Genomic DNA, 23098 nt, shown 5'->3' on the forward strand with positions numbered 1-23098 from the left:
CAGACTCAGATGGATGTTTCAAGTGAAACATGTACATCTGGAGAATATTTCCCAACTGTTGCATCATGATGACAATTGAAAAGCCCTAGACAGCTACATCTTTTTTTCCCACTTTCTACTAAAAATATTGTGTATATACTGTTAAGCACTGAATACTTCCCACTTTATCAATGGTTGTTGTTACGTGCTCCCCAGAACACTAAGTTGAGCTTACCAAAATGATAAAAAAATTCAGTAAGACAACTTCCCCCATCAGGGCCAGTTCAAGAGAGGAACTGATATATACACACCTCACTGAATTTTACTATATTGATGACCAGCTGTGCTGATGACCAGCACAGAGACCAGCTGCTGCAAAGGATTTTGTACGAACATAATTTGGGTTGAAATCTGGATCCTTCAAGTAATGTTCCTTGATGACTTTCAGACAATTCTGAGGAATATGCTCTGATCCTTCTAGAAGTTATCCTAAGGCACGTGGAGGACAGGGAGGTGATTTGAGACAGCCCGCATGGCTTCACCAAGGGCAAGTCTTGCCTGACCAAATTAGTGGCCTTCTGTGAAGGAGTGACTACATCAGTGGACAAAGGAAGAGCTGTGGATGTTGTCTATCTGGACTTCTGTAAGGCCTTGGATTCAGTTCTCCACATTCTTCTCTCTAATATGGAGAGATGTGGGTTTGACGACTGGACTGTCCAGTGGTTAAGGAATTTGTGGGGTGGTCACATCCAGAGAGTTGTGGTCAATGGGCTCAATGTCTGGACAAGTGGTGTCCTTCAAGGGTTTCATATCTTCATCAGTGACAGATGGTGGGATTGATTGCACTCTCAGCAAATTTGCAGATGACACCAAGGTCAGTGGTGTGACTGATACGCCTGAGGAATGGGATGTTATTTGGTAATGCAGGATAGGAGACAAGCTAGGGTATCTGTACAAAAAAGTTGGGGAATATTAGGCCACTCTGTAGCCTATGCCATTGCAGTAGGTAAGCTGCAATTGTTTCATGATCTATGTCCTAACGCCAAAGCTGGAAGTAAACAAGAAACATATGGCAGAAAGAGAGTGAAGATTTTTACTAAGATTTTGGGAGCCATGAACTTTTTTCCCTGCTTCTCCATTTTTCCCCTTTAAAGGGGATTTGCCTTTAGAAAATCAGAGGAAATACCCAGAAGCCAAAGGTCAGTTCAGTGATGCACTGGAGCTTTCCCTAAACAGTAAAACATTCACTCCAGTTTCTGGGTATAGACAAGTATATCAAATTTGTCAAACCATCCTCCATCTTGTGCCAAATTTGCCTCTTTCTTTTAATTCCTCAGTTTCAAGTCTGAAACCATAGGCCTCAACAAGGGAGAGAATGGAGAAAAGAAAATATCCTATATGAAAACACTGTACTTCCTTAATTTCAGGTTTGGAGAGTAAACAGACACCAGTTAAAAAAGCTTTATCAAAACACTTATTTTGACTTAACAGTGGCTTAGATCAGTGACTTTACATCAGTTATCTTCAGTTTTAAGTGAAACCTGAGTGTCTCCACAACTTTTTGAAACAATTTAATTATCTGTTTAAAAGCGGATTATGATTTCATTGGTACAAATTTATCTCAGAGAGTAACTCTGGAGGGTGTTCTGTATCACTGGCAATTACGTATTCAGAAGATTATCATATTCATTTTTAAAGATACATTGCCTGGGGCTGAAGTCAGTTATATTTGCTTGATTCTTATCCTAGTACCTCATGCTCATCTCACAGGCTCATTTCCTGTCACGTCTTGCTTAAACAAAGTCTAATTACAGAGAAAGAGGATATTACACTGATGAAGATGTTAATCTTTGGATCAAGCACTATACGTTGGCATTAACAAGCCTCTGTAAGAAGTTAATATCCTTACGAAACGTGTTTCTACAATTGTTGCAGGCATTTTCCATGTACACATTTATTAGACAGGACACACAGAGACACTGTCTGTGGAAATAACAAAGATTAAAAATCAATATGCATTACATTATAAATGACAAGTTACTAATCAAGTTAAATATTTCCTCCATCTCTTGTGATGTAATTTTTAGGATGTAATTACCAATGTATCTTGGTTTGCATCTTAGCCACAACATATTTTTTTAATTAAATTGACACTACATAGTGCTTCTAATGTGCCATTTTTTTAAAAATAAACATCTAACATAAGTCACACAAGTTGATTATATTTCTGTCTCTCTTTTTTCCTAATGCTTAGTTATGCTTTGCTTGCTGATGCCCAAAGAAAACATGCAACAAGATAATTGTTTTTTATGGGAAGAAAAATTAAACAGAACAGGTTGCAGATAAGCTTTAGGACAGTATTTCTCAAATCTACTACCCCTCAAAAAGGGAGGAAGGAGTTTGTCATCCCTGTTTCCAGAAGTTTAGTCCCCTTCATATCAATACTGCTACAGTGTAGAGCTTTTGAATGATGGCTAAATTGTTAGAAAACAGTGTGCCCTTCACAATCAGACCATGAGTAGAGTGGCTCAAATATACCAAACAAATAAAGAATGCACTTCAGCTGAGGGAGGTAAACAAAAAAAAAGCTCAATCCATCTTTCTTCCTAATCCTCGGCTAGTGTCACTATCACATATATACCTGCTTTGCATGTTTTCTTCCTTTAAAGGAGTAGGTCGTATTTTAAAAGGCAATGGCATATGCAACTTCATCTGTAAACCACTCTGGCAACATTCAGAGCACACAAATGGCTGGTAAAATGACAGTAGTGTTACTGCTGGCTATTTTAAAACCTAACCAACATCATGTTTATGGTAAGACCCTTGGTTATTGCTATAGGGGTAGGTAACTCTGCCACATTTGTGGGGAATCCAGAGTAATCTCACTTTTCCTATGAGTCTGATCTAAACTGACTTCCATTCTTAAGCAATACTTCATTCCAAGTCAATACCTCCAAGGCACTTATTTGCCTAATGTTGTAAAACTCAAAAAAACTCTTGTAAACTCCAGTTTGAAACCTATAGAACAGGAAAGCAAAAATAATTTTTAATCAATTATGAAGAGTCTTTACAAATTTTGGAAGATGTCTTCTCATTTGCTGGGCTTTCTTTCTTTTTGTAACAAAATATTATAGAAGAGTAGTATTTAGAAACTATTGTCAGTCTTATGAAAGAGTTTTAGATTATTGTAGTGCAAAATGACACTTTAATTTCCAATGAAAACATTTCAGAAGTGCAATAAAGCAATGGACAGTGGAGTACAGTAATTAATAGTGTCAGGTGCTGAACTTCATCCCAGAAACAAAGTGGCCCAAAGAAGTGATTATCTCACAATAATCACTCTATGTGTTTAACCTAGCTGCTTAATGAAGTGACTAGTTGTGGTAAGGGTGTATTTTGATCATCCAAATTCATCAGAAGCATAAGGAACCATTACTGGAAAAGCATCACTGAAAAGCAGATGGTAGGATGTAGAGCTGTTGGATCCCCTTTGTGCAAGTTTAACTATTTGCACGATTTGTACTTTAAACTTCATGACAATTTTTAAGACCTATATAAGATATGGATCAGCAAAAGGATGAATTCCATAATTAGTATAATCCAGAGAAATAAAAAGGTCCTTCTCTTCATTTATGTCGGTAGAAAAAATCACTTTTCCCTCAATAAAATTAGAATCAGACAGAAGGTCATTAGAAAGGTATTAAGCGTCATCTAAAGATAAATATTTAAGAAACAAAATAGAAGAAAATGAGAGACTATTTTGACTGCCAGACAGTATAGTCTTCCCTCCTGGTCAGTATCTGGAAACTGTTTACAAAATTCTTGGCAACTTGAAGTATCCACAGCTCAAAATCAGGCATTAAAAACTATTACGAATCAATTAGAACCTCTCTCTGCAGTTTTGATAAATGGCACAATGTACATCAGATTTTGTAGCAAAATGCCAGAGTTGAATGAGCCCTTCAGACTTTCAAGGTAGAGGAACTTCAGTTTATATCATTCCATACACCTGGTGCTTTATTTCAAAACCATGCTTGTAACAGTAGGTGGAAATTTTAGAGTCCAGATGAAATTTCTATTCATTCTGTGATGAAGACTAACCCCTGTAAACCTCTGTGTTTCTGACATGGATGTTGATAACTGAACTGAGAGCAAAAACACTGAAATGAGAGCAAAAAGGAGATTCAACACTGATGACATATATTAATAGGAAAGCTATTATAATCTTAAGATTCAAGGTTTGCACCTTGCAATATTGCGAGATGCTGGAATGATCTTCTGTATCAATTGAGTTGTTCAATTTACCTAGAGCCTCAAAGCCTTTAGAAATCTGAAGTGCTAAGAGATGACTCTTTGACCTTTACTGTATTACAAATAGGTCTGATTCTCAAGATCCACATCCATTAAATGCTTGAACGAGCTCAGTATTTATTGTTCTTTCATCTCATTAAAAGAGCTAAAAGGTTGGGAAAAGGCATAATGTAAAGAAAGGTCAAGTGGTAATCACGGTGTGAAATGCTGTTACATGTGTAGGTATAATAATTCTTTAGACTTTATGCTCCCTGGAGAGGAAGTTGTTCAAAACTGTTCCCCTAAAAAGGTTTATTTTGTGCTAAATATAGTTCAACACCAGTAAATAGGGGAATTAGACTGACCTTTAGCTCCTCTGCATCTGCAATGGCCTTTTCTTGGCTCACTTTCCCAGTCTGAAACCCTATCTTAGCAATCAAAGCTTCAGTATCTTGATTTTACAGTTGCAGTTCTGCCGCTTGAGAAGGAAGTTTGGATTTTTGATCTTCTACCTACAGGGCTAAAGGTAATGCATTATTCAGGTCATTAGCCATGGTTCTGAGACCCAAAAGCTGAACTCAAAACAAAATTCATGTTTTGTGGGTCTCTATCAATAAAGTGTTGTCTTTTCATTTTTTAGTTTCCATTTATACCTGACAGAATTTTATTGACATAAAAAATTTAATAATGACAGCCTAACTGCTCCCATCAGGGACTCCATAGCTCCCCCGAGGTGCTTAGATGTCTGTCCTGCTGGTCAGGTTGTGGTTGTAACGAGGTGTCTCAGAGGTGCAAAAAAGGTGCAGCTGCAGCACCTAACAAAGGCATCAATGTAAAGGCAGAAGGACATTATCAAAAATGCTTAGTATTCACTCTGGGCAGATAATTCCAGCAGAGGTTTGCTGAAAGGTTAAGACAAACTCAGAGACTAATGAACAAAGACTATCTGTTAGTCTGCTGAAATAGCAATTTATTGCCTGCCAGTCGAGAAACCCGTACCAAAATATCCACTGATAATATCTTTTCACATATAAAAGAATTCTTTCAAGTAACTGTGGGTTTGGCTTGTTTTTTGTTTTTCTGCTATCTCTCCAAGCATTTTATCTGGCAGTTATTCATGATAACAGCCTATATTTTAACCAAAGGGGTTTTATTAACCTGATCTGGATAGAGATGATAAGACAAAGTGAAAGAGGAATGTTAGAGGGCTTACACTTCAATAATGTGGAAGGTCTTGCAGGCTCTTCTGATTTGGTGGCCTCCTGAAATCCTACAAAACCTTCAAAATTACTCTTTTCAAAATTTGACCATTTTGAAATGAGAAGACAAAGCTGTAATACTGAATTGTAACAGATCCCGAATCTCTCCACTCATTTTATTTATCAATTTCTTTGAGCTGACTTTATGTCTTTTTCTTTATGAAAAATACTAAACAGTGCTGTACTTGATATTCTCGTGTAGTGCTCCTCAGTGCAGGGTGAAAAAGGCTCACTGCTCAAGTGCTTGGCTAGATGGGAGCTCTGAGTCTGTCAACCAGCATAGCATGCAGCACTTGAAATTGTCAAATTGCCATTTGGTCATCATCAAATAAAAAATCAGAGAAAAAGAGCATTTTAATAATTTACTATCACAGACTTTAAAAACCCAGCCACTCTTTTCTGTTGACTATTTTTTTGCAGGTCTTCAGTTGACCAAGTGGGAATAAGCCAGCCAGCTCCAATTATTAACTTCATGCAGTAGCATCAAGATGCAATGTTATGCAAAGACTGCAAATGAGAATTTCATTTGCACAGAAACACACAGATTTTTTATTTTAATTACAAAATCACTGGATTATTGCTTATCTTCAGCATTGGCAAAAGGGGTTATGAATATGTGAGTGGGTGGGGTGGGAGAAAGGCTTCCAAGCAGGTTCCCCTCCCTTCTGTCTTTGTGGACTGACCAACCACAAATGAACTGTAAGCAGAAGCACTAACTGGGGACTAAGTGGCACTGGCCTTACAAGGACGTGACAACAGCTGAGGGAGAGGCTTCATACTTGTTCCTCCTGCTTTCATTACCCCTCATTTTGTCACTGGCCATGCACAAAACCCCCACAAATGGCATCTTCTCTCTCCGTGGGCTTAACTTTTACTGTGGCACTTGCTTCCCCTCCCACCCTTTTAGTGTAGTCCCACTATACTATCCCTCCCTCCAGACTTTGTCCTTGCTTAAATGGATGGTATCCTCTTTCCAGAGACAGCTAAACACCTCAAAGAGCTTCTCTGCAAAGAAAAAACCCACAAAGCCCAGTTTCAAAAATCAGGTAGTTTCAATGAAACACAAAAATGCCACCCTATATCTAATCAGTTTAATGAAAAGGTGGTGTGACAACTTCACTTTATGTGCAATAAAACTATGATTATTTATAAAGAATGAAAGAAAAGGTTGCGACTTTCACAGTTCACCTGGAAAGCTGCTGCCTTCCTTTCACATCCTTTTGCCTTCCTTCCTAATTCTGAAAGCTTCTGCATGCCCTTCACCAAGTGCTCCATGTGTCGTGACATCTTGCTTTTCTTCTCTAGAGGATCTCATCAAGCATGATTTGCTCCAGAAAACTATTTGGAGCGGTGTAATTGTAAATTGTATTGCCTCTTGCTATGACTGTATTTGCACTCAATGCATTCATACTGGTGTGGGCATAATGGAGTCCTGGATGAGTGGCTGCACATATCCAAAGGACAAGAACAAATGTAAACATAGGAACAAAGAAATATTTCCAAAATTCAGTGTATCTATATAGGTTAAGTATATCCGTACAAGTTTCGAAGGATGGCTTTTTCACAAAACTCTTCTTCAGTTTACCCTAAACATAATGCTGTCAGCGTGTAAAAAACATTACAGCAAAATAAGCAAAATAAGCCTTCTCCAACCATTTTGCATCCAATTAATTAATTTTGCACTGGCATTCATTAAGTCTTCACAGAATCACAGAATATGATGAGTTGGAAGGGGACCATAAAGATCACTGAGTCCAACTCCTGGACCTGTGCAGGACACCCCAACAATCCCACCACGTGTCTGAGGGTATTGTCCAAATGCCTCTTGAGCTGTGTCAGGCTTGGGGCCCATGACCATTTACCTGGGTAGCCTGTTCCAGTGCCTAACCACTCTCTGGGAGAAGAATCTTTCCTGTCACCACAGAAGCTCAGTGCTTCAACATACTTATGTATTTTTTGATACATACTTCTAAAAGCTAAAACCAAAGATTAAGTCAGTCACTATACTGCTATATGCAGATATAATAACCCATGAATTTTCTATTTCACCTCTGGAAATCCTGTCTAAGAGAAATTCTGCATAGGTTAAAGAAACACAATAGAGTGGTTGCTGTAATCACACTGGTTCCCACATACTTCATATATCATCAAATTCCTCTTTGGAGTGAAGTGTATTTTTGCCATTAACTTCAGATTGAACTGAACTGGACACCATGATTTTGATTTTTGAAGTTGTACAAGTCCCTGCTTATCTGTGCTTGTCAAAGTCAGTGATAAACTAACAAACCGTTATGAGGGCAGGATTTAGACCACCGTGGAGTGCTTCTGAATGTCAGAAAATCAGCAACGTTTCTGTGCTGAAGTGACCTCTCAGTTTCAAGAGGTATTTGACCAGAAAAGTAGTTGTAACTTAATGGAGTTCAGATTCACTCTGAGCTGTGACAGTTGACACTTCCCCATGTGCCAGACAGGCATCCAACCACCAAATATAACTCCAGTTCCAAGCTTAGCACGCTGCAGAAAGGACCCCAGAGCATTACTGTGGCCCTGGGTGCCACACAGCTCCACATGGAGTTTCTCTCTCATCACAGAGACCAAAATGCAGCTGTGAGACTGGAAATTTCTTTTGACACACTGTGAAAATCAAAACAGGCTAGACACATTTAAAACAGCTCCAGATGGTCATTTAGGCATGTGTTTCTCAGCAAAATGCAGACATAAAATGTGTGTCTTTATTTACCTCTGACAGCAAGAAGAGAGGTAGTTCCAGGATTATAGTTCAAAGGTCCTTCTTCTAAATTTTTTGAATTGAACTAGCAAATACAAGATACCACTACAGTCCCTTGAATTAGAGTATACTTCCCCAGAATAAACATGAAATAAGAAAGCCCCAACATTAATTTTTTTTTGTTTTAAAGGACCTTATTCACATATATTACTACAATATATCATGTATATTACTACAATATGTGCATATATGTGTCTTAGCAAGAGTACTGTATACAAAATTAACAGGGAAATACTTAGAAAACCCATTTAACTCCAGCACTGTAACTAACTTTCATTTTGTCCTCTATGACTTCCAGCATATTTAAACTTTATAATTTGTGGAGTCACATCTCCCTCATTTTAATGATTATTTATTGCATTCTGTACAAGATGAACACAGTTCAATTAATCAAGGGAAGCCTAAAAATCAATTAATATGAATTAAATGAGCTACACCAACTCTTAGGAAAGTCACACATAATTTACCAAAGCATTGTCAATAATGCTTAGGGAACTTTGGGAAAATTGCTCACGAGTGGCTGTTGATGCAGTTAGATGTTTTAAACCTACATCATTAATATTACAGTCAGGTTGATGCAGAAAGACTTGCCATTTTTCTCAGTAAGAAAACTCATTATTTTCTTGTGACTTTTAAGAGCTAGTTTAGAAGAATACTTATTTCACCTATGATTACAAAAACAGAAATTAAAACAAGAAATAAATAAAGAATGATTTGCATTTAGGGAAAACAAATAAATTGCTTTACAAACAAAAAAAATCAGAACATCATTAGTTGAAGCAAAGCAGCATAAATTCATCCTTAAAAAACTGTTTGTAAAAGCAAGGCTAGTCAGCAGGAATAGATACTTTATGCAGATTTGAGTAGTGTTTAGCTTCCAACTAAATGTGTTGGAAAGGCTGAAATGTGTTTCAGCCTTTTTCTCCTTTTTTTATTGTTTGTGACATATATGCACCCTGCAGTACAGCTCTTCCCAGTCAAAGACAACCTCCTTACACATGATCCTTATGAGAGGTCTCTACTCAGCAGCCCTGAAAAGCCCTCTAACAACAGTCTCATTTGTAAATCAGTGAGGGACGAAGTGGGTTCCGGTAGAGCTGGAAGTGGCCCGAGACAACTTGTCTCAATGGGGCAAAATAACTATTGTTATCGAGCTTAACAAAATGGCACAGCATGGGAGACACGCTGAGCCAGAGAGCAGCTGGTTGTAATTCACACTGGTTTTCAGAAAACACTAATCGTTCCCGAACAGACCTCTTTGAGGATTGGTCTTCCCTGCATTTTCAATTTGTCACCTTCTCTTATGATAAGGTCAGCGGTGACAGCACTTCCTGACATTAACAGCTGTGGCTTTTAAAAGGGTCATTGTGGAACTACTAATTGCAGTAATTTCATTAGCATAAATTATTTATTCTGCCATTCATTTATCCCCAGGATTTTTTTTTTAATACTACATTGTACTTTTCAATATATGCCCATTCAGGGTTGTAGGCAAAAGAAATTATTATTGTTAATTTAGTTTTCTTTATTGAAAAAAAAAAGCAAACAAAAAAGAGTTGATACAGTAACAAAATCTGATTCAACTGCAGTTCTCTAGAAAACATACAGTAGCTTGAAGCCAGTAATGAAGACTGGTACAAATCAAACCCATTCATTAGTCCAAAAGACAACTGAGCATTAAATCTATATACACTCTGAAAGAAAATATAACAGGTGAAGTTTGTTCTTCCTTATACAATCTTTCTACTCTAGGCCTTGGCTGACTGACTCTAAGCATGTGAAAAAAACCCAAGGCAAGTTATGAGTAGTTTAAACAGGAATTTTGCCTGCATCCTCCCTATATCTTTTCTCAGAATGTATAATAGTGATCACTATCATATATATAAATCTTAAGTCTTTGTGGTTAAGTTGAGCTAGCTGAAACATGCCAAGTAAAGAGCAAAAAAGACCAACGTCACCAAAAATGAACACATCTCATGGGCAGTTATCAAAGCTGAGAAAAAAAGCCAAGCCAGAAGAAAAGGTAAGGGGTGTGGGTGGGTGGGTGGGCAGAGGGGAGTTTGAGGCAAGGGGAGAAGGCAAAAGTATTACTCCAGGTTGTTTCTTTGCCACACCACATGTTGTAAAGTATTTTGGAATATGATAAACTAAGAGCATAATTAATTTATTCTCGGTATGCTTAACAGTGTGTGCTGTTTGGTGCTAAGCAGCAGAGAGGCAGAATAAAACACAGCAACAGTAAAACAGTCAGAGGAGATGTACATGACTGCTATTTTCAGAGGTGGATTAAACAATCCTAATTCTTTTATTCTGGACTCAGTGCTGATATGTGAAACCAGATGAAAGTAAGAAAGGGAGGTTGCCTGTCATGTTGAATTTGGACACAGATTATTTTAAAATACTGTAGATCACACTGTATATCAAATGAGGTATAAAGGCATCTTTGTAGATTTATTAAGCTCAGTACACGGATTTCAAAACTGCTATACTCTGTTCTTTTCTTGTGTTCTTTTAAAATTAGGTTCAGCAATTTGAGTACTGAAACAGAAGAGGGCTCTTTTCCTCTCTTCTCTCCCAAGAAATCAGACATCAGAATTGACTAAATTTCTGATACTCTCTATTTCCCTTCAAATACCTCTGAATTCACTGTTTCTTTTCCTTAACCCACACATTGTCCCTCCAGGTGAAAAGGATCTCACAATGCCTACTTTCAACAGGCACCATAATTAGGGAGGATCACTTGTTCTTCCTGTTCAGATACTTTCACACAGGGCAAAAGGGATGTTCACAACACCCTTCATAGAGCATACTGACACTGAAGTTCACCATCTCCCTGCTGAACTCAGTCTACCCCACTTCTTTTCCTGGCTAAACTGTATCTTCCATAAAAGTAATAGGTTTGAAGATAAAGAGATAGAGAAAAAAATAAAACTTAAAACCCAAAAACTTCCTTCTCAACTCCCACAATCACTGTAAGTTTTTTATGGCTTTCCCTCATCATTTAAATCCAGAAACTTTCCAGCTTTTGTCAAAGCAATTTAAATATGATATCATATTTGTATTGAACTCTCAAGGGAAAAAAAATCATTAGCTTAACTTCAAGGTACCTTAATTAAAAACAATCTGTAATATTGTTAAACATCAATAAACAAAAAGTCCCCTATTAATTACTATTGCTCTATTTTTCTGAAACTGTGAAAAAGGACAATTAGGATCTAAGTGTCAATGATGCCAAAATAGTGAGTAATAGACCTCACCCTGCTGATCAATCATACAGTATGTTACAGAAGCCCAGGCATATGTGAACCCTAACTAACAAGATTTCTCTACTAAGAACAAAGGCTTTCCTGAAGTATCTAAAAAGAAGCAAGCAAAATGACATGTTAACACACCAGCACTAGAGAGGAGAGGAGACCACCTCCCATAAATCTTTGATGGAGAGGAGATGGCAGACTTCAGTAAGATTCCCTCTTCTTCAGGGTGGTCTTTTTCCACCCAGCCTCTCTCATTCTTTTGATATTCTAATACATCTCTGCAACTGTCCTGTTGCCGCTCTCTTTACTAACTTTTTTCTGTGGTCCTTCTCCCTTCACCTTCCTTTTACTTCTTCCCAGACTCCCTGCTGTACACCTCTCCTACTGTTCTGCTTCAGTTTTGCTTTTTTTTCCTGTCTCTCATGGCTTAGTTCCCCGTCTCTCTCCACCCATAATATTGTCATAGTTTCTCTGTTATTACAACGCCTCTGTTCTGAGTTCCCTTTTCCCATCACTTTCAAATCTTTCCCTTGCCTCATCCTAATATTTTTTTTTAATTCTGCTGTCTTGTCTGTTGGCCTTCTCATAGGTTGCACATGCAGACAAGATTCAGGCACCCAGTACTGCTTTACGCACATTGATGGCACAGAAACCTTAACTCGCTTTCAATAAAGTGTCACATTACTTAGTTAGTCGACATTCATTTCACTTGCTGGGAATCAAACAGGAAAGGTATTTACCAGGAGCAGTTAACAACAATGTGAAAAAAACTCAACAGCAGTTGCTAGGATCAGTGAAATATTTCCTAAGTACCTAAAAAAATGAATTCTAGAGGAACATAGTGATTAATTATTTTATAAAAAGTTTAAAAATAAACCCCCCGAGTTTATAAATATATTATATATTAAATATAATACATTATGAATTGCTATATATGATATATGATAATTATATATTTATATGCAATAATATTAAAAGACTGAATTTTGATGACCAGATGTATTTTCATAGAAGAAAAATACAGTCCTTTCAGTTAAGGATCTGAAAAAACAATATATTTAAACCAAAATAAATTCTATCTTCTTTTCTCCATGCAATCCTATCCATTTCTTTCAAATAAGAAGTTAGTATCACATTAAAAATTAATGCAATTAACACCCTCTCCCCCCCTTCCAGCTCGCCAGACAATAAATAATTATCGTGATGACACTAAGTCTACGTTAAAATAAAGCAGAAGGAGCTGATGGAACACACAAATGCCTGGTTTATTTGCAATCATCTCTCTCTCCCCCGCAGTCCTACAGGAGGCATCCGTGTGCCGCCGCAGCGCTGCAGGGCCGGCAGCCAGGGAACCTGGATCGGGTTCCGCAGCCCGGCTCTCCACACGGCCCCGGGGAGGGAAAACGCCCGGGGGTTTCCTGGAAGCAGCCTCAGACATCCCTTCCCCTTTCCTTCTCAATTTCACGACGACTCCAAGTATTTTGTATGGGTCTGAATGGAAAATAAATGTTCTCAATGCAGGTATTTGCCTGGTGTCACCCTCGACTAAAACCAGATGGCTATTCCTTGGGCATTCCTGAAATCCCTGGCCTACTATGATTAAAAATCCCTTATACAAATAAAGAATCTCAAATATAACAATGAAACTTCGCAATTGCAGTCACTGAAAGAAATAAAATCTTTTCTAGATCTACGCGAATAACTCCACCAGTCTCACTGACAGCACGACAGTGTTGTCCCACTCTGGAAGGGACAACAGAGGCAGCTTGGTAAAATTCTTAGAATAATATGAGTATATTCCTTTTCCCCATAAGGAAACTCACTAACACATGTGGGGTTTTGTTTTGTTTTTCTGAAAACAAACAAGTGACACTCTATCAGGAACATGTCAATCAGGAACAAAGGGAGAATAATTGTCTAGATATTAAAACTCTAAATGCATTTGCCACGTGGTGCCATGGATTGCCCTTACAGGGGAAATTTTCACCTGTCTAATGGCTGAATAGAGGGAAAACTCTTCTTCAGTTTCCCTGGACTGTGCACTGCAGTATTTCAACATCACGTGCTACAGCACTACTGAATATCTTTAACTCCACTGGAAAGGGTTAAATAAACTCTGTATCTGTAAGATGGTAAATTGCCTAGAATTGAAGGATTCTGCAAAGACCAATTATATGTCTCTTTTTCCCTCACTTCTCTGCCTGTGCTAGACAGATCTCTAAACTCTGCTGAAGGAAGCAGGCAGTGGCATACCATAAAAATTCAGCTTTAAGCAGGGGTGAGCTTGAACAACACCAAAGGCAATAAATATGCAAGAAGGAGTAAAAAGAGCATTGTTTTTTTCCAACTTATTCAGTTATTGATCTTTCAATGATCTCCGTTGCTTTCTTAGAAAACCGATGAGCTTGAAACTCTGTACCTCGACCCCCTCAGCTTCCTCAATGAACCTCCTGCTGCCAGAGCAAAGGGCCTCCCGTGGCCACTCCTGAAACCAGTCAATAGCAGGGCGCTTAACCATGGCTGGGAACTTCCGAGCTCATGCTCATAGGGCGGCACTGGCTGGAAAGACAGAACAATCTGCAGAGAGGAGGGAGGAAAAAGGGAGAGAAAAGAATCACAGGCCCTCAAAGAGACATATACAACTAACCATAGGCCAGCAACAGCCACTAAACAGCTAAAGCTCCAAACCAAATTTGGAGCTAATAAACTTCATCAGTGACCTTGGCAAATAGGTTTTGCTCCTGTTCCATTGTACAAACACAGCATACTTACAGTTTCCTTCCCCTCTATCCATGTTGGGATATCCATTATTCAGTTTGATAGCTATAGGTGATAATGCAGGCATAGGAATGGCTGGCCTGCAGACAGCCAGAAGGTGCACATTCAGCTGGTCATGGTGACAGAAACCCACTTCTTGAGTTTCTAAATCTATTCAAGCCTCTTCCTGACACTTTAATACACAGTGCAACCCCTCTAAAAGAGCAGGAAGAAAAGGAGATCTGGATTTTAGTTTGCATGGGAATTTTTAGGGACAAATCTTTACAAAAGTGGAAAGAGATGTCCAAAAAGGGTAGGCTAAAATATTCAAAGGAAAATAAAACTGATTGGCTCTTAATATCACCAAGCCTACTCAAAGAAACTCACATCTGGGAAGGAAGGGTTATTGTAGTCCTCAGTTGTATCTGTGGACCTACTTACTACAGTTAGCACATGCTTTGGCCATTGTGTGTGCTCTTCATTCATTACCAAGAAGACATCAAGCTGTTAAGATAGGACTGGAGTCTCTCCTACATACTTCTTAGTAAAGGAGCTATTTTTATTGTACAGGGCTTCTCAAACCATATGGCACTGACATTGTTAATTCCAGTAGAAAACATCCAGATGGTTTCAGAAGAGTTTATAACTTGTCCAATAGCCACAAGAGCCCAGACAGAGCCCAGTCAGGCATGCCAGAGAAGTGACAAGTTTATTTTTCTTCTGGACTGATTGGGAACTGACATACATATTAAGAGAAAACTGGACAAAAAAGGAAGAAGAACAGAATGTTGAAAGAAAAGAATCAAAAAAGGAGTGAAGAAAGGAAGAGGTTGACCCAGGACAATACTTCACTGGGTTTTAAAGCAGTCAGAGAGTAAAAGTGATGAATAGACAATAAAAGGGTTCAATGGTATCTGGAAAGAAGATTACATGGAAAAAGGAAAAGAACTGCCACTATCTCATAGTTTCTAAAAATACATCTCTGCAGTGGAAAACACAGGACAGGAATCTATGCAAACAAGCTGGATTGTAGAACCAAGTCGAACCAAGAAAATATTTACCATTATTCAGAAACATCTCTTGAAGAAAAATCATTTGCTAGGACATTTATACATATTGCAAAGCTTGGATTTTATGCTGAACCACAGGGTTTGTCCTTTCTCCTCCATATCCAAGAATTTAGGCGGACATGTAGACATCCATGCAAAAACACAGCAGAGTCCAGGTTGTTCAGGCATGTTACAAAGAGAGGCTAATCTGCAAATTGCTTTAAGGTACATAAGAAAACATCACCTACTTTGAATGTCTTCAGCATGAAGAGCCAAATGGCAGAAATATCCACATAGAACCCTAGCCAAGTGGTGAAAATTACACTAAAATTGTATAAAGATACAGAAAGATCTTGGAATTTACTGCAAAATTTTATCAGGCCGATGAGAAAGAAGGGCAACACAGAAGAAACAGTCCAAAAGATACAAGAATAAATGTTCTCTACCCCAAAACTCTGAATCAGAGAAAAAGAAGAAATGTACAGAAAGAATCTGCTAGGTCTGTTTCACGATTCTCAAAGACCTTGAACACTTTTCTGAATTTGTTTCTTGGTTACACCATGTATGTTTCAGTTAGACACTGTTTCTTCCTCATGTCACCTCATTTTCTGAAAAAAATCTGTGTTCAGTTGTAACACCAAGACACATGGTAAGCAGTGTTGAAGCCTAGGGCACTTAATTTTCTCTTCTTCTATTCCACTAGTAGCCCCTTTCTAAGATCTGCACGCCCTCACTGCTCTGGTAGCAGCAGTAATGGAGAGCCTGGAGATATCTGCCTCTGCTTTGACGTGCTTCCTACAAGTGCCCTTGCTATAGCAGTGGTGCCAAACTGAATCTATCACACCTCCAAAGGTGAAACCATACACAGTCTTGCTTGAAGTTTCATCTTCTACACCCTCCTACACTGCTCACATTGCTCATATGTGGAAAATTACTTCTTGGAATAGTTAGTCCTAGAGCTCAAACTGAAACACACAATTTATAATATCCATTACTTTTGCTGAAAACACAAAGTTACAACTGAGAGATTTTTACTATACTGTACTGTTACGCAGGAAATTTCAACACAGGCCTAGATATAATGTAACACCCTGATTAGATAACTATCTCTTTGTTAATTATTTTTTTATAGACAACAAAAATATAGGGTACAGAATACACTTCAAAAGTTAGTCGTAAAAAGACTAACCTCACCACAGCATAACTTTTCTTTCTCCTTTAGCTTCAGTGAAGCTTGGTAAGTTCACATCAGGCATAGACTTGATATGGCATGTTTTTGGGGTTCATTTGCATTCCCCCCAATGAATTCCCTATACTATAAAGGACCTTGTGCACTGCTTGCTTTGCACGCAGAATGATGAAGATTCCGAGCGGTCTGATAGTAAGAGAGCTACGACGAAATTTAAGTACTACCAGCTACATTTTGAACAATTTCTGCATAAGCAGGAAGGCCTTATCTTAAAAACATTTATCTTCTGTCCAGGCCATACATTACTGTTTAATTTGACAGAGGAGAAAAAAAATTAATAGGAAATTCTCCTTGTAAGAAATGGAGAGTGTCTTGTAAGACAACTGGGATATAAATACTACAGAGAAGGTATTTCATATAGTAATAGAAAACTTTCTCCAAGATGGACTCATTGTTTTCTTTGAAAGAAATGTGGATTGAGAGGGATTATGCAAGAATCTTTCATCTGAAATTTTTTAGATTTAAATTCGCATAACTGAGTAATGAAGACAATCATTGTGGAAGAAAGAACTGTTACCATGTGAAATTAATATCAACTTCCATGTAGCATCCACCACTCCTAAGAACACAAACCCCCTATTTTCTCAGCTGTCCTGTTTGAGCTTCACACTCACATGTCACTCTCACTACAGATGTCTCTTACACTATATTTTTTGGCTCAACCTCCTCCTGCTTATCTTAGATATGCAAGGTCTCTAGGCTTATTAAGTGCTTCAAACAGAGCAAGACAGACAACTAAAGAGCGCCTTGGCACATGCTTGACCACTGCTCTGATGGGGCCCATCCCATTTAAGTGTTAGTGCACTCACTTGCATGGTTTTCCCATATGAAACTAAGTAGTGCTGCAGCAGGAGTGAGGAGCTATACAGGCCAGTAATCAGTCCTGACCAGCTCTATGCCACTACCATCATTTTGCAAGCAGAGCACGGGTAAAGCTAAGCCATATGGATGCCAGCCATGTCATGCTACTAGTCCTCAGGACCACAAAATGCCCTTCATAAATTTACTAATACAAATGTACCCTTAAAAGTCAGCTCTCTGAGTACTCAAGAAGAGATGGCTGGCATCCAAATAGAAAAGCCTGGAGGTTTTCATAGAGAAACAGGAACTCTTACTGTAAGAGCCTGCCAACTGCAGAAACAGATGTTTTATGTGCTGCAGAAAATCTTCGATAGTTACTCCCCACTGAATGAAACAAAATGAAAAAAAACCCCCAAACCCCAAACAAACAAACAAACAAACAAAAACAACCCTAAAAATGAAAAAAAATCTGGGGTCACTATTAGTTTAACACAGAATCGGAAACCCTAAAAACATAGGTTTTTTTGTCTGGGATTAAAGCAGTCAAGCTGATAGACATGTGTATTTATGCCCTCAAAAGAAAAAACTATGAGAGCTGGCCAAAAGCTGATCTCTGATGGGGCTTCACAAGTTCCTCTCAGATTCACAGATAAAAATAGATGTTCTATCAGTGGTGAAGCAGACTGCAAGGAAAAGGCTAATGTGTCCTAATAAAAGAGGATGTGGAAATGAAAGACAATAATTTAAAAGAAAAGTAATAGTAAAAATATGGCAATGCAGGACACCCACTCTGCCTATGTTTGACATTAATTTGGACTAAAGCATGAAACTACTGTACTGCTAAATGCCATAGAAAACGGGGAGCCAGCTAAATCCTGACAGGACTACAGAAAGAGAAGACCATTATACAGATGTGATGACTAAAGCAGTCATGCCAAGTTGGAAGGAAATTGGAGAAATGGCCTTCCCCTGAAACTAGCAAATTTAGTTCTTAATGCTGGTACTTCACAACAGTCACTGAGGGACTGTAAACTTTGAAACATGAGGAAAATACACAATGAAGAAACTTGTGCAAGGAAGAAGGAGCAAGTATTTGTAGTAGACCAGCAGCTCATGAAGAAAACTGGCTGCACTCAGACTGAATAACAGAGATTCAGTTTAAAAAAAAACCAATTTAACATGTCTGGCTTTAGAATACACAGTAATGTTTAAGAGCACTGAGGAAACTGAGATGAGAACTTTAAAAACATGCAAATATGAAACGACACAAAGAGTATGCTTGCTGGAAAGAGTACACTTGGGAGCATGTTTATGTAGGGCATGAGGGCTGCAAGGCATTTAGGCATGATGTTCACATTTCTGGGGAAAAGTGGAAGGGTTACCATGACCAAAAGAATGAAATAAAATCAGATGGATCTCAAGAGACAGCATGACTGACTGATCTCATATCCATGCTTTCAAGAAATAATTGCTTCTTCTGGCCCTCACTTTTTCAAGAAATTTTGTTAATGTGCAGAGTATTTAAGAGTGATTACTGCATAGAGATTTGAGATACTGAAAAACTTCTGGAGCTCCAGTAAATTACTGAGCCTGAGAAACCTCTTATCTTATGTGTGCCTTAGCACTGTCAGCACATGAACTTTTACAGTGTTTGACCACCAAATTTTTTTTCTTGAGCAGCATTCTTTCTTTATAATTTATTTCATGATTCATCATGAAAGTTTTTGAAATTCTCAGGTGCATGTATGTCCTCACATACCCTTCAATTGTGGACCTATATTTTATAAAAGTGCAACCCACTGTCTTCACCTGACATACTCTCAATTTAAATTTGCACCTACGTACACGACATGTTCTCAGTACATTAACAGCAGAATGGATTGCAAGGTCCAGACTGAAAACAGTCAAAACAAAATCAACACAAACCAAAAGAGCTATGGTGATTCAAAGAATAGCACTGGGTAGTATTGGTTCCTGAGTGACAGATTCCTCACCATAAACAGAACTGCAGTATGTAAGACTGTAAGTCGGCACAAGGGAATTGTGGCTTCATGCAGGAATCATGTATTTTGCTAAAATACAAATGAAAAATGAGACTATATCACTTCACTGAGCTTTAACGTTATAAAATGGTCTAAATTGTCCCTTCTGCTCTCTTTCACATTGTATTAGTCTTTTATTCCTCAAATATAGGAAAAGGAGGAGGTGATAGGTCACCCAGCACTAACTAAAAGTTCATATAGGTATTAGCCAGTGTGTTAACTCATAAAATTTATGTCTCCTTCAGTACTACAATGTCTCTACTTTCCTTCTCTGCAACATGAATAGATATCTCCTGTTCTTGCCTCCAGTAGTGCTAATTTGCACAGTGGGGGACTGGTGAAATGGTTGCAAGGTAAAAGGCATTTGAAAGCTGCCTTTCAAAAGGCCCTTAAAATGAAAAAAGAAAAAGAAAATAAATGAAGAAATTACTGTAGGAACAAGAAAAACAAAAAAGGAAAAAATGTGAAAAGAGAAAATTGAGAGAGATATTAGAAATAATTTTTCCTCTGTCCTTTCTTAAAAAAACATACACAAACACAATAGTCATGAAACAGAGACAAATAGCACTTTTAGAAAGAGATATGCAGAAGCTAAGCACCACTATTGACCATGTTATTTAAGTCTGTAAGAGTGAAAATAATACAGAATACGTTACACTAGATTCCATACAGGTCTCCACCAACCTTTAACTTACAGAATAAATTTGTGGAGGGACAGTAGTAATGGTAGCAGAGTTAGAGATAGGAGAGAACATCAGCAAAACTAAAGCAGAACCGGAAAAAGTATAGATGGGGGGGAAAAAAGAGAAAGTGGTATGTTATAAAGTGTAAGAACTCGACATAAAACTCATAATCGAAGTGTAAGAACTTGATAAAAAACCCATAATCAAATCAGAATGGTCTTTAGATCAGTGGTGTTTAAACATTTCAGAAAATTAAGAAAAAAGCCTGCACAGAAGACCACTGTAGAATAATCTGCTATGGGAAGGCTCTTCTCATCCCAAATCAAATAGATCATTTTAATGCACAAAGTATGGGGCATATATCCCTTTCAAAACATTCTCTTTTTAGAGGGTTAATGGTTTTTAGACTTCTCATTTTCTTATAAGCTACACAGATGTTTCAGATGATGTGTGAAATGGAAGCCTACATAAACTGAAAGTTCCTAAAGATGCCACTCCAAAACCAGTTTTTCCCACTTCTGCTTTCAGGACAGAATTACAGTCTTCCTCAACAACATTGTCTCTTAAACACAGTTTAGGAGAGACACTTGTTGCAATTGTGGTATCAGATTAATGTGAATCACTAAACAGTTTTAAACCTGAAAACTACAGGTTTAAAAGCTACACGGGTATTTTTATTTTTCCAGTTTTAAATGGTGTAGAAAAAGTAGAAGGAATTAACATTTTCTGTGAAATTTCAATTATTTGTGCGAATGTTTAAGAGTTGAGCACACATACAGAATTACTGCATGTGTAATTAGGGAACATATTTATAATTGCGTTAACAGCAGCACTAACTCCTCATCAGCACCTCACTTCTCTCTGAAGTGCATCATTATGTTGAAGACATAAGACCATGAAACTAAGACACAGAGCAGCTATGTGACTTTCCTATGAAAGGCAGGATGTCAATGGCCAGATCTAGGAGTAAAACTCACAGGGAGGCAAATTACAGGGGTAACATGAGAGAGGCAAATTCAGTGCCACACGTCAGTGAGCAAGCTTTCAAGAGAAGTATGCCACCATATGCTGGGTTGTGAGATAACTGAAGTATGTTGCTATTTTGATCAGCTCATGACTGTTTCTTGCCCCTGAAACATGCCTTACTTTCAACTGCAGCCACTACTCAAGACGAACCTCCAGCAGTGCTCTCTGGTGTCCATCAGGCCCAGGGCTCAGACTTTTTCTAACTCATGCAACTATGAGCTTCAAGCCTTCATCACCGAACAGATCTGGAAGCTCTCCTGTGAAAAGATAAAGGAGTAGGTAAGAGAAGCCTTACACAACAGATGACAAATAATCTACATGGTATTTAGCCCGATGGGGTTTAAGCACATAACTAGAGCTATGCTGATACCAGACAGATCCAGTCACAAAAGAGTCTTCTCCTGTTTCCTATGCCTTTTTGCCTAAAAAGAATTTTTTCTATTTCTTTAAGGGAAAGGAAATGACATTTTTTTGAAATGACAAAAGTATTTGCCCTGATAGGAAGTTCACTCATAAATTATGTATGCCTCAGAATAGTGGTTCCTTTTTTTCAGGCTGTCAGTGAATTGTTTATTAGTCTGGTTGCAAAAGTAAATAGTAACTTTTTAAAAAATCTTTCAAGATGCACTCCAATTCTGCTGAATATTATTCTCATTTTTTCTTCCATTCTATCCCTAGATCCCCACATTCAGAATCCAGTTTCTCTAATCTTCAAAACATGGGCAAAACTGCATTGCTGCATATTACACTTGTGCAGTCATGAAGACAGTGCTTGAAGTTAGTGAAATCACACCAAAGTAAACATAGCATTAAGTCAAAGAGGGATTTCCATTTCCCCCCAAACCAATGTACTTAGGCATGATTAGCTTCAGCAATTTGTCTTCTCAGTGGGCAACTCTTTCTTAAGCAAGTTAGATTCAATGCTCAAGTTGTATGGGTTGACTTGGCCTCTCTAAAAGCTCTCCCTACGAATACCTGAGAGAGAAATAATCTCTTTAAAGTTCAGTGAAAACACAGATCATTTGTCATTGGAAAAGATCTTTCAAGAAATGTGTTAGTTTAATCACCTGATGCCAACAAGTCATTAATCAGCACAAAAAAGCGTTCATCTGGAACTTGGGCATCTGTCAGCAAAAACACTGTTGGCATGTTCTTGGCACCAGTCTTGATGTACAAACTGGCAAGATCTACCTGTAAGGAAAGGAGGCAATCACTCATAATCTGTTAAAATGTTGATACAGGAAAAGTGTGGAATGCATGTTAGCAGATGGCAGCACACTGTTGACCTCTCTTTACTTTTCTCGCTTTATTTACGTCGCTAATTTGCTACATAATATCCAAAGGGAGATGCAGTTTGTGTTTTTCTTCCATATCAGACACGGACATTTTGACATGACCTAGCGGTTAAGATCAAAGAAATCCTCTCATCAATGTAACAGAAAGGGATATTGCAGCCATGAAAGTCCCCATCAAGAACAGCCATGACTATATCAATAATGTCTGGGAATTGCATTGAAGATCCAGATTCATTTTAAATTCTGTTGTTTCTGAAAACTTGTTTTTTTCTTTAGTGAATTTATTTAGGAAGGCTTTCTTATGTGAAAAAAACCCCAAACCAATAAAACTGAGGTGTGCTCTGGTGCACTATTACTTTGGCTATGGCCCAGATGGAGACATGGTTGGGACCATTGTGCTAATAGTGGTACAAATATGGAATGCTTTTTGGCTTGGGTTTCCAGAAAGAAAACAACCCACATCAGTTGCATTTGAGTGTAGTCACATCTGAAATATAGGATAAGGTTAATGCTGGCTGTTATGAACAAGCTGCCACACAACCTAGCAAAGCAAATCCTCAGGCTTGTTAACAGAGGCTTAGAAGTTTCCCTGCTTGGAAACAGCATGGGGGAAATGACCACTTAAG

The 23098-nt window shown here is 38.1% G+C and overlaps 1 protein-coding gene across 1 annotated transcript in view; it reads right to left on the minus strand.

Moving 5' to 3' along the window:
- Positions 1 to 23098, minus strand: part of DNAH11 (dynein axonemal heavy chain 11) — a 93097-nt gene that overhangs the window by 30917 nt on the left and 39082 nt on the right. The window contains 3 exon segments of the mRNA XM_032688805.1: positions 21328 to 21378; positions 21380 to 21434; positions 22245 to 22368. Coding sequence (XP_032544696.1) covers positions 21328 to 21378; positions 21380 to 21434; positions 22245 to 22368 — 230 coding nt within the window.

The sequence above is a fragment of the Chiroxiphia lanceolata genome, chromosome 1, assembly GCF_009829145.1.
Source record: "Chiroxiphia lanceolata isolate bChiLan1 chromosome 1, bChiLan1.pri, whole genome shotgun sequence".
Classification (NCBI taxonomy): domain Eukaryota; kingdom Metazoa; phylum Chordata; class Aves; order Passeriformes; family Pipridae; genus Chiroxiphia; species Chiroxiphia lanceolata.